Consider the following 12,895-nt stretch of genomic DNA (forward strand, 5'->3'; position numbering starts at 1 on the left):
TCTATAAACTTTCTGGCACTTTTACAAGTGAAAAAGCAGACCACCATTATTCTGTAACTGCTCGTTAAAGGAAGTGTTGCACTGACACTTGACAGTAGGTATTCTTTTTCCACAATCACTGGGCGTATGGTAAGCATTTCAAATAAAGAGACTCTGGTCTAGTTCAAATATTTATTTCCAAATGATCCTCATATAACATTTTTCCTGATTATGAAATTAGTATCTTAAAAACCAATTCTTATTTTACTATATAAGTTTATTATTAGCAACTTAGAAATTTATATCCTAATTTAGTCTCTTGCATCTACAATGTTCATTTTAAAGTTCTGATTCTGCAAAAAGCCTGTTTAGGGAAGTTGGGCTGTTCTTTATGATGATGTCATGATAAATTCTGAGGTGAATTAGCCAGAGATTTTGAAATTGATGCCTTGTTAAGATGGCTCTTCTTTAGCAATAGCTAATACAGAATCTCCAAAAGGGGAACTGTCTAGAAGAAAATAACTTATTCTGCTTATATAAGGTGTTGGGGTATTTCAAAAGACATCACTGTCCAATACCAAGTTACCAGTTTTAAATTTCCACTCTAAACCAAGTCTCAACCTTTTCTTTCCCAAGACAAGAGAGCCACAATAGACTTCTACCAACACTGTGGTGATGTGCTCCTAAAGCAATGATTCTTGATGGTAATAGTGGTAGTGAGTCGGGAACAGAAGGCAGTGGGAATGTCATGTCTCTTAACAAAACATATCCCTTAGCTCAAATTAAGAATGAACTTGTTAGCTTCCTCTAATAAATTCAGACTTATTTATATTGTACTGCCTTAGAGGTGTTCCAATTCAAGTCTGATTAATCTCTTCTAACTATGAAAAAGAGACATAAACAGTATAAATATTACATTAAACAAGCTTATAAAAATCTTTAAAGTTATAATATATGTGTGTGTATATATACATATACACATATATGTGTGTGTATTATATATATATTTTTATATATATATATATAAATCATTGAATTACTATACTTACTATATACCCATTCAGTTTTAAAAAACTATTCCTAGGTTGATTTTAGGAAAAATATAACAACTTATTTATCCAAATGGATTTCCTCCCTTTCGAAACAGCCACTTGAGACTCCATGCTGCCACTGTCTGAATGGTTTGGAACTATTCTTGGTGACAGTTTCTTTAGTCAGTTTGAGTCATATGTGGAAAGAGAGTCATCTAATTTTGAAGCTACATACAAGCATTCTGAAACAATTCATTTTCACCTTAATTACTACTTGTTTTTCTATTTCAAATATAATAAATCTTTCTCCAAAAGACTTACTTGCCATCATCATTATTATTTAAAAAGCATTACACGGCTTTAGGAGCTCTTGTAATTTTTTTTTAGCAACAGGTATATCACTGAAAGACTATTGCCTCTTGATATGACTACTTTGCACTGAACAAGTTCTGATCATTAAGTTTGTTTAAAAACACAAAAACAGTACACTAAAGTCATATTATAGTCTTAATGACAGACTGTAGTTTGCATAAAATCTTTTATAAGTTTTAAAGTTATTAACCTAAAATGGTTTTCTAGTAAAAAACACTACTTACTGAAGCTCTTGTTTCTGCAGCTTTTGCCTTTTTTAGTCTGGTTTTTGCAGCATCCAAATCCAGTCTCTTATTTTGTAATAGTTTTCTTTCTTTCTATAAATATAGGAAAGAAAAATAAAAGTCTAATGACACTAAAATCCAGGAGGAACAAGTACATTTAAAGTATTATTTCAAATGAATCATCTGATAAGCAAAGACCTATGACTACAGATGGCTATAAAGTGGCCATTCAGGTTTCCTGACTCCTTTTTCTCACTATTTCCAATTTTAAAATGACAGACATTCTAGATATCTGGTAGAAACAAAGGAATATTACTTTTAATATTTTGTGATTTTTGCCCCCAGGGCACATCTGGTAATTATCTTCTTGACTGTCACAACCAGGGGGAGGGATGTTACTGGCATTTACTGGGTAGAAGCCAGGGATGCTGCTAACCATCCTACAATGCAGTATAGCTTCTAGAGCAAAGAATTATTCAGCCTACAATGTTAGTGGTGCTCAGGTGCAGGAGCTGTTTCAGTCTGTTACAGACAAGCTAGAAAGTGCCTTTGGTGAAAGAGGCAGGGGCCCCAGGGCAAAGCTCCTTTATAACAGGTAAGTTTAAAAGAATTCCCTGTTTGCTTTATTAACTGTTAGATTTCACATATCAAATTTCATCCTGTTGACAATCTAGTATTTTTTCAATCATATTTTATCTTTGTGGTTTTTCCTTTATCTCAGGCCAACTACTTTTCATTCAGAGACAAATTCACTGTAAACATATTTAGTTTCTACAATGTTTTGTAATAGGAAATCTGCAAATTAAATTTGAAGTAGTATTCACAATAAAGAGCAGTCTTGGCAAAAATCTTAGGAAAAATATATCCACCTAAATCTCCTCTCCATCACTTAAAAAACAAACTACACTGGAAAGAAAGCCTAATACATCTACAAAGTCATTAACAAGAGGGCAGATTATTCATTAAAAACTATAAATATGTATCTAAATTATTTTAGTAAAAAATGAACCTTTTCCAACTCACAGCAATTGTTTTGTAATCTCCTTCTATAAAGTTTCTTAAAGGAGTGAGGAAATTTAAGGCTGATGTTTGTATCAGCTCTCTGTCTGCAGTTCCAATTCGTTTTTGTGTTTCTCCACATTTAATAAGGGCATTACCTGCAAAGGAAAAAAGTTTTTGTTTTTTTTTTTTTAACCATTATCTGGTAATGTCAGAATATAAAATCATGTTAAGATAAATTAGCAATTTGATCTACTTTAAAGTTAGCTGTTACTTGTTTACTTAAGTAAAAGTCAAATAAAATTAACTGTAGTTAAGGTAGTTTTACTTCGAAAGTAAACTTAAGATTATAAATATCTAAATGAAAATGACAAAGATGAAATCCTTATCATAGTTAATTGTACCAATTCTACCAATGGGGCAAAAGAGGACAGATATACTAAAAAATATTTATGGTCACAGCTCAAATAGCGTGGGTATGTTCTGTAAGAGTATAATGCTTAAAATATGTTAGTAAATAGATGAAATCAAAAATTTTTCTGTTTCTATATTTATGCACTTATCTCAAGTGTCTATAAATAGTATATATTTGCATCTTAAGTTAAAAAAAAATCCATGTTTTATAGCACATATACCCTAACATTTGAATAGGACAAGTTCAGTGGAAAACAGACTAAAAGAAAGAGAACCAACCACATGACTGTTTCTCCATCTAGTTCTACCTTTAATAGTCTCTAGTTCTGTGGATCTTAATGCCTCCATGTTAGACTGAGATTAGAGCTGACTGCTAAGGGAGGTAGTAATATAACGTAATAGTTAAGAGCTCAATTTCTGGATACAGATCTACATTTGAATTACTAGCTGTGTGATCATGGATGAATTATGTAACCTCTCTAAGACTCAGTTTCCTTGTCTTTACACAGATATCAGAATTTACATTACAAGTAGGATTTAAGTGAGGATTTACTGAATAAATCTATTTATTATACAGTACTTAGCCCAATGCCTGAAATACTCAATTGTTAGCTATTATCAGTTACTAACAAATAGATTCACAGAGCTCAATTCCAATAATCAGGGTACATTCAATGGAATTATCAGATGTGCAAACAGATTAAGCAGACTAAAAAGGAAAAAACTTAGAAGCAAATGTTCATGCTCTACTTGGCCTTCGGCTTGGGTCTCTGTGACACCAGCATCTGAGTCTGATACAAGCAGCTGATAACAAGTCTGTTCAATGTATTAGGTTTTTCTAAAATTGATAGATAAAATCTAGAAATAAAACTATAGAAATTTTAAGCATTTTCAGACTTCTGAAAGAATTACATTTTGAAGAACACAATGTAAGATTCAAAGTTACACATCTATACGCAGCCAGTCAAGGAATTAATGGCATTCATTACACAATACTTAGGTTATTTCCTTTTGACATAAAGACTACTAAAACCTAAAGTTCATTTAGTCTCAGAATTTTTGAGCTCTTTCATAAATCAGGACTGTATGTGTAGAAAATCATTTAATTTACCTATCATTTCAAATCCAAATAAGGACCAATCTCCCATGGAAGTCTTAATAAGAAGAATTATTTTAGTCATGAACAAAAGGAAAAAGAAGCCATATAAATATGAAATAGCCTTATGTTCTGAGAAAATTAGATTTGAGGGATAATGATGTATAACTGAGCTTCAGAGTTATCCATTTAAAGAGTCACTATAGCAACTAGCAAAGCTAGCATAACTGTAAAATATGATTATAGAAAATTTAAACTATAAGGAAAATAGAAATAAAATGTCACCCAAACATCCAGAGATAACTACTGTTAACATTTTTGTGGTACTTTTATTAGTTATGTAATGAAAGCGCTAGTGATTTGTTCAAACACTTAGTATGTGCCAGGTGTTTTATTACAGAAATAAGTAAGTCCTCAAGAAAGCTTAAAAAAACAACAACAAAAACCAGAGGAGACATATATCAACAAATTGCAATATATCATAAGTACAACAGAGGTGCTGCAGGATTCAATGGAAATACAAGTGAAGAATTTGACTTTTTAGACCTAAAAGATAATGTACATTCTCAGAATAACGTATCTTAAATACATTAAATATTCAATTGTACTTATTTAGTGATCACCTATAGTGCTCACTTTATCCAAAATTTTAACATGAAAATTTTGATTTTGTAAATTGATCTTCCTAATATTAGGTAAATGTTAAGGATACCTTTACTTGTGGATTTTTACTACTGACAGCCATCTCTTAGCAGACCTTTTTGCCTTTCACTTACCATAAGCTGTTCCTGGGCCAAACTCAGTCCCTGCATCAATCATATATTGTCCCAAAAGTTCCGGGTTGTTTATACGACTTGGAGCTTTTCTATCCAGTTTCTCATAAACAAATTCTTCTATCCTGGCATCTAGGAGGAATGTTTCAAATTACCAATGATTTTAAAAAGCAAAACTATTTAAAAGATTGTTTTGTTCTATTAGCCATTTATCACCTTATGAAATAAATATGAAATTAGCATGCTTTTTAGTACATATCTTAATATATAATTTTTTTCATTTGTATGTTAGAGTAGTATATAGCTCTAAGAAATTTGTATTTTAGAAATCTGATAAAATATTTTGGCACAAAAATATTTTAAAATATAGTAAAACTATTATGAGTATTTTATAGGATTTTAAGTTCCAGAAAAGGATTGGTATTCATTTACTATCTAGTGAATTTGCCTCTGCCCCATTCATATAGTGTCTAACTTTTAATGTATGTTCACAATTTTAAAATCAGGGATTTCCAGCTATAAAAATATGCCTATAAGGCACCTAAAGAACCAAAAGACTCACATACTTTTGATGCTATTATTGTGCTTTTGTTTGCTCACATACTCAGTTCTCCCTCCTAGGGACTAAATATTGGGAGTTTAAGGAAATGAACAATCCAGGCTTGGAATAGTCTACAGAGATTAGCAATATGATCCCTTGGCTTAATTTTATTTAATTAAACTTCAAGTATATAAATATCTGAGCATGTAGTCACTTAAAAAATTTCACCATTAAAAATAAGTTTAAAATACAAAAAGTTAAAAGCAGTAATAGAAATTAGCATAAATGGGAAGGAAAAAACATTGGTAAAATCCAAATAAACACTTGGTTACAATAATATTTAAGAAATTTACATTTACATTGCTGCCTAACAATAAGGTATTTCAGAGACAAATGAGAAAAAAGTCAACGTTACCAGAAATGATGATTAAACATACACATAAATTAAAATTACAATCCAAAAAGAAGTAAGTTATACAGGTTCCTTCTAAGCACCTTACAGAATTCCTCCACAAGAGAAAGTCTCACATAATGTATTGCAAATATCAAAAAGAAGCTGAGCCACTAACAGAAACACTCCAGGTATCGGCAAAAGTGTTAATTATAATACATAAAATAGGCTGTTGGAACAATACTTGCTTTTGTGGTAAACTCTGCTGCAGCATCAGAAGAGTTTTTAAGGAGGAATTTAAAAAACTTTTATATTAGTAAAAACCAAAATGAATCAGTTAAAAACATAACCACTCAGAAGATGTTAACTAGATTTAAGAATTTCATTTTCTGATTGTGAGAGTGATTCTTATCTTTGCTGCTTGTCTACCTATTTAATCTAAAGTTTAAAGTTGAATCCCATGTTGATTTCATTCAGTTAAAAAATTGGTGTATTTAAAATAAAGGTTTCATTTCACCAGGGCATCAACAGGCCATAATAAAATCTTAGCAAAAAATGCAGGCAATTAATCTACAATGCAATATATATTTCTGAAAAACCCTAGGTTCTGGAAAATCATACACTAAAAGTAACAGGCTTATAGGAAAAAAAAGGTTGGGTCTTTTCTCTCAAAATCTGTTAACTTTACAATGAGAGCACAAATAAAACACAAAAATAATTCTGTTTCTACTTCAGACTTAAAACAGTAATGCAAAATTTTATATAAGCCACTGTAACTTCTTTCCACTGATACCATTCCCGTTCACCAGTGAGCTGATCTGCCACTCACAAAAACATACTGTAGAATAGACTACATATTTGAGGGAAATATGGATAGAGCAAAGAACAAAAGAAAAAACATCTACTAATTTCTTTCCTTTTTTTTTCTTTCTTTCTTTTCTTTTAGGCACCATGGTATGTAATTTAAGTAGCCTTAAATGAGTAAGAAATAACACGTGGCATCCAAAGACAACAGGCCTCACTCAAAGTGTAAAAGGACTATTTTAAAAAATCACCACAATTTAACTAAAATGGCAAAGAATTACGAATATTTTGTACAGTCCTTGAGGTTTATGTAATAGCAACAAAGTTTAAAGCTTGGAACTTTAAATTAGTACCTGAAAGTTACTGAAAGCATTTCACAACATGGTCACAGTAACATTGAGGGGCAAGGGGAAGGAGAGCAGGCGTTGTTACTGCTGCCTTTGTCCTTCAGTTTTGATATGTAAAGCTCAGCGAAAGGCTGGGTTTTCCCATGTATATTCATACATATATAGTTATTTATATGTAAATACACCTGGTTCTAGTTCAAGTTCCACTTTTAATTAGATATGCCACATTGAACAAAATGGCTAACTTGTGAGTTTTAATAAACAATCATTGTATACCTTATTTGGAAGGTTATTGAGTTAGGTGACCTGAAAAGCCTTACCATGTTGTCTGAAAATCAAATGGAATAATTTATGTAAAAATAAAACTTCACATAAATAGTTGGCAACTAAGTTTTTATACAATTTTTCCTTAATTATTTAGGGATAATTCTTCCCTGGTTGAGAAAGGAAGATTAATTTATCTTTGCAGTCCTTCACAACTCTTCAAATTCAAAGTTGTTGCCTGAAATTGAGCTTTCAAGGGGATTCTACAAAGGTCTGAAAAACGTTATTTGTCAATTTGTTAGAGGGTACACAACGAAGTGTATGTCACCCTCTTCACAAAACACACACATACAAAATAACTAGACTCCAAAGGCATAATCAAAAAATGTTTTCCAATAGACATTAAAACTTAAAAAGAACCCCAACATTTAAAAATCTATTAACAGTGCCTTTTAATAGGATTAGTCAATAACGTACACAAAAGGTAAAAAGTTTCTTACTTGGATTTGGCTGCAATAACACTTCAGTTTGTTTCATTATTTTTTCTGTCCATATTTTGGTACATTCAGCTTTGCTAAGGAGGTTCTCTAAGTGAGCATCCAATTCTGTCTTCTCTGCCTGGCCAAGCTTTTCTTCTGTGAACTGTTATTGATTACACATTAAAAAAAATTAAATATACCCCAAATACATTTTAGGAATTATATCAATAATTAAAAAGAAAACTCAAATCCAAACAACCCTGGACATATAATTGTAAACTGTCGCGTATGAATGCCACTTTTTTTGTCCCTCTGGTAGTTTATCCATACCTCCTTTGTGGCACTTAGGATAATCCTATCCCATAGTTAATAGAGCTCCTTAGTTCTGCTAAAATGTCTGGTGTGAATGCTATAGAAAGTTCAGCATACTGCCCTGTATATACAGTATATAAATTTCTTACATGTAAAGGTAGACAGCACAGTGGTAAGGAGTAAAATCTTTGAGTCTGCTGGGTTTGAATTCAAATCCTGCTTGCACTGCTAACTGTGTGACTTGAGTAAGCATTTGGATATTTTTTCCTTAGGTATCTTGTATTACAAAAGACAGACAATACATATCTTACAGTGCTTTAAAAATTAAGTAAGGGTATCTATGTAAATCACTTTGTTCAGTGTCTCGTAACTACTATTCAGAATTTAAAAACGGCTGTGTATGTTTAACGTGGCTTTGCATCACTGGCATTTTAATCGCACCTGGTTTAGACAGGCTTTTATGGGATGTTCTGGAAAGCTATCATTTAAGCTGTTTCTTCAAAATATGTTTCAGTAATTGTTTATAGACTAATTTTTGGAACACATCCTATTCATACTACAGAGGCATCTTTTAAAGATCACAAAATGTAGTTAAATATACTCAACATAACAATTTTTATTATCTTGAATGTACTGGTTTTTGAAGAAAGGCAGCATTGCCCATACAATAACAAAGAGGTAAAATATTTCTGTGTAGATTTTATATAGACTTCTGGACACTTTAAATTAAATACTAGAAGCAATGACTCAGGCTGTTTATCACACATAATTTTCCTTTAGAATATGTGGTTCCCCCCATTATAACACAGGTAAGTCACTAGCACTAACTCTATACTCATTAGTCATGACTCATTTCTGGCTAACAAAATATAATGTTCACCTTGCTTTTTTTCTCTCTCATTTCTTAAAATATCTTCTGCACCTCTATTTTTCTGAGTTTTATTATCTGTTTCTTTCAGTATCCTTCTTGGTCTAATACTTTCAATTGATTATCAGTTAGCACTTTTTGCTGAAAGGTCCTTAAGAATGTTATTCTTAGACTTCTGGTACAGCCCCCACTGAAGGCCTTGTTCAAGGCCCAGAAACAACAGCTTCAACAGCTTTTGTAAAGCTTTAGTTCTTTTAGAGACTGGTCTGTAGCCAAGTTCTGACCCAATGGGTGGGACTGAGAATAGCAGTTCCAAAGCTATTGCCTAACCCATAAACTTGCAGTGTATTGTAACTGAGGATAGGAGGGGCATCAGATAAAAGATCAAAACCCAGATCGCAAGGTCAGTTGGGTAACTATGCAATCTAATTCTTAAGAGAGAATGCTGGTATTCTTTGCAGATCCCTAAAAATTCTAACAAACAGACCTCCCAAAGACACACATTAGAATTTTACATGTTTGAAGTCTACCTCCCATGCTTAAATAGATTATCTCCCAGATAAAGCAACCAACAGGACAGAAAGAAAGGAATACACCCAAGTGAACATCATCTATAAAGATGATCAAACAGTAGAGAAAAATTCTTCACTTAGCTCCTTAGTAAGAAAGTATGTCTATTTTTTCATTCATTTGTTCCTTCAACAAATATTTATTAAGCACCTGCATATGTGTTAGGCATTATTCTAAGCATGTGGGTTTCAGCAGCCAAAAAACAGACAAGGCTTCTGCTCTAAAGAATCTCAAAGTTTACTAGGGAAGACAGACAACAAACAAGTACATAAATAACTTGACAATAAGAATATAGAGATAAAAAGATGGTGGAGAGAGGACCAACATAGGTGGTCCTACTGTCTCTTGATCCAGTGACTGAATGATTAACTGGGTGAATCAATGTATTCAAGTGTAGAGGAAGGAAGAGCTCATTCTGCAGGTAAAGTGGGGAGCAGGAGACTTAGAGAAGGCTTCATAACGGGAGGAGTTTGCAATCTGGGCCTGGAAGAGGGAGTGAGAGTTTGAGAGTATAAGATGTGGATGGTTGGAGAAAAAGCCTCTCTGAGCAGGTAACAACTCGCCTGCAACTGATAAGAAATGAGCTACCTAAAGACCTAAGGGAAGAGTATGAAGTCCTCTGATCTAAATTCCAGTTGTAATTCTAGAGTATCGTAAGCACCACTTTTATGCATATTAAGTATTAAATGTTTTGTAGACATTCTTAATTTATATTTAACAACCAAAAACAGATTAGTACAATTATCAATAGGTTCACAATTTAAAAATCAGTATTTATTAAGTTAGTCTTTGTGCAAGGCACTCTGCTAAGAACTAGAAGATATGGTCTCTTTTACAGGAGCGCTAAATGAAAAATATTTTTTATATGAACAGTATAAACCTACAGGTCTATTTTTTTTTTTTTAGTACATGAAGTCACATTGAGCTTAATTTAATGGATATTTTAGAAATGCACTAGAATTAAAGGTATAGGCTAGAAATTACTTAAAAAATGTTTAGAAACACTGATTAAAGAAATGGTCACTGAGTTTATCTTACACTAGGTTAGGTTTTGGGGCAAGTTTTCTCCAAAAAATATTTCAGACCAACAATGAGTTAATTATTTGGAAAATAAAACTTTACAATCTTCAGGTCAAAAGGCCTATTTGTGTAATTATTTAATATTTTCTTTGTGATTCTCATGACATTACCTTACTAGTATCTCATTTTTTAAATTTTTTAGTGAAAAAAGACAAAGCGTGTCAATGTGTAACAGAGCAAAGCTGAATATTTGCAACAAGCCATGTACTTATACGAGTCTGAGCAAGGAACAGAAAATACGTGAAACAACCAGAACAGTAAGGAGCCCTTAAGTATGAGTGAGACAGAGTCTGGTTATAGATAGAAAATAGTTGTTCTGTAGGAAGGCCCACAGGAGCAATGTATTTAAGTACCAGTAATAAAATCTACCTGATGTTTACTTGCACTTTCTGATACTGAAAAACAATTGTTGTGCATTTTATATCAAATAGTAAAAAAAAAAAATCTTGTTATATAGGTAAGAATCGTAACTTTAGTGATGAAGAAGTTGAGGTTCAGAATGGTTTAAAATTTTCTCAGAGGCTTCAGTGTTGGGATTAAATTTCGTATCTGTTTGAATCATAGTTTTATTACACTATACTAGCCTTCTAGTAAATACTTGATTTCAAGTAATTAATATTTTCTATCACCATTATCTAAATATAGTCTGTGATTCCTTGCCCCAGTGTCTCTGTTCATAGTACTTTGGTTAGCTGTACCCTACAGCCCACCTCTGCTTCCTACATGATATTCAATCATCATCAAATTAAGGGTAACTTTAATCCTAGCTAGAATAAACCAAAAAAGGGAGGGAGATTTAAGAGCATTGCTAATGTTATCATGTATTTAAGTTGAAATTACAAATTTAAATTTTATTATTTAAATGAATAATTGTAAAAGACATATTTCCCATGATTTTATCATTGTAGGGACTTAAGGATTTTTCCCTTGTTAATCACAAGGTTTGACATGTTAAGATAACACATAACTTACAGAAAATGATGAGTTATATCAACAAAATTAAGAATTATTAATCAACGATATTTATGGAGAACATATATTTTTTCTTCTGCTGTATGTGAGATATATAATTATGTCATATAGCTTATGACATGGTTCTTGCCCTCAAGGATTTTATGATCTTGACAACATCACCTAACCACAAATACAAAATTATAATAATGGTATATTTTTCAGAAGGACAAAAGGCTTACTCTTTCTTCAAGAAAGAAAAAAAGATCCCTTTCCTAATTGCCCAAAATTTTAAATTTTACCCTAAAAGTTTTAGTTTTCAACATCTTTAAGTCCAAAATCGTTACTGATTTTGTAGTCTCTTGGTGATAATGGCTGTTTATTATAAACCACAGTTGATTTTAAGCATGAATTTTAATGAATATATAGTCATACTATTTAACAATTATATTAAAAACTTTGGTGAAAACAAGCTACAATGAAAGTCAGAATGTAAATAACTAACTCATAGAAATCCAAACCCAATGTTCCCTAAAATGTAATCTCTTGTACTAGTCTTTCATAATGTTTCATCAGTAACACAGTAGAATGACTGGAGAACAGGAAGTTTTATCTTTTCTCTCTATTTTCTCTAACACTGCTTTAAGAAAAGGACTGTCTTTGAGCCAGCCACATTATGCCAGGCACTGTAGTCCCTCCTTTACTGGAAGATAGGCATGTAGCCTACAGTAGGAAATAAGGAGCCTGGATTCCAAACCCTGTTTTACTAAAAAAAGTTAAAAGGCTGTGTGATCAAAGATGTCTATTTAATATAAACTCTAACCATCAATTCCTTGGGTAAAGTAATAGTTTAAAAGTAACCTAAACTTCTTGGGAATAAATGTATAATACAAATTCTGAATGGATTAGTGAACAGTAGAGTAGATTCTTCTCAACTGGTTCTCAGTTTTGGCTGCCCTTTGGAATTACCTGGGGGAGCTTTCAAAACTACTCATGCCAAATCCAATCCCAAAGATTCTAATTTAACTGGACTGAGGTGCAGCCTGTAAAGATTCCTCAGGTAATTTTAAGTGTAGCTAAGACTGAAAACTACTGTTCTAAGTTCATACACAGTTATTTTAACATTAGGTTAACAATCCATCTTCTACCTAGTAGTTTACTAAATTAGCACCGAAAGCATCAAAGGATGTGAACACAATTTTGGTTAACACTAAATACGCAGATTTTTTACAGAATGAGAAAATGTGTGGACTTTGAATGCAATACATTTATTAAAATTTCAGAGACAAGATGAAGTTATTGCAGTTTAAATTATATAAAAGAAACAGAATTACAGGAGGGCATGTGTTCAGACAAGTTGGCATTCCATCCAGACAGGATCTGACAGAAGCTGGTGAAGC

The 12,895-nt window shown here is 32.2% G+C and overlaps 1 protein-coding gene across 2 annotated transcripts in view; it reads right to left on the reverse strand.

The window, feature by feature from the left end:
• Positions 1-12,895, reverse strand: part of SH3GLB1 (SH3 domain containing GRB2 like, endophilin B1) — a 31,889-nt gene that overhangs the window by 14,930 nt on the left and 4,064 nt on the right. For both annotated transcript variants that reach the window (XM_031465527.2, XM_064493374.1), the window contains exons 2-5: positions 7,736-7,877; positions 4,892-5,020; positions 2,630-2,763; positions 1,607-1,699 (exon numbers count right to left, since the gene is read on the reverse strand). In XM_031465527.2, the coding sequence (XP_031321387.1) occupies positions 1,607-1,699; positions 2,630-2,763; positions 4,892-5,020; positions 7,736-7,877 (498 nt within the window). The remainder of the gene's footprint in view (positions 1-1,606; positions 1,700-2,629; positions 2,764-4,891; positions 5,021-7,735; positions 7,878-12,895) is intronic.

This window comes from Camelus dromedarius, chromosome 14, assembly GCF_036321535.1.
Source record: "Camelus dromedarius isolate mCamDro1 chromosome 14, mCamDro1.pat, whole genome shotgun sequence".
NCBI classification, from domain to species: domain Eukaryota; kingdom Metazoa; phylum Chordata; class Mammalia; order Artiodactyla; family Camelidae; genus Camelus; species Camelus dromedarius.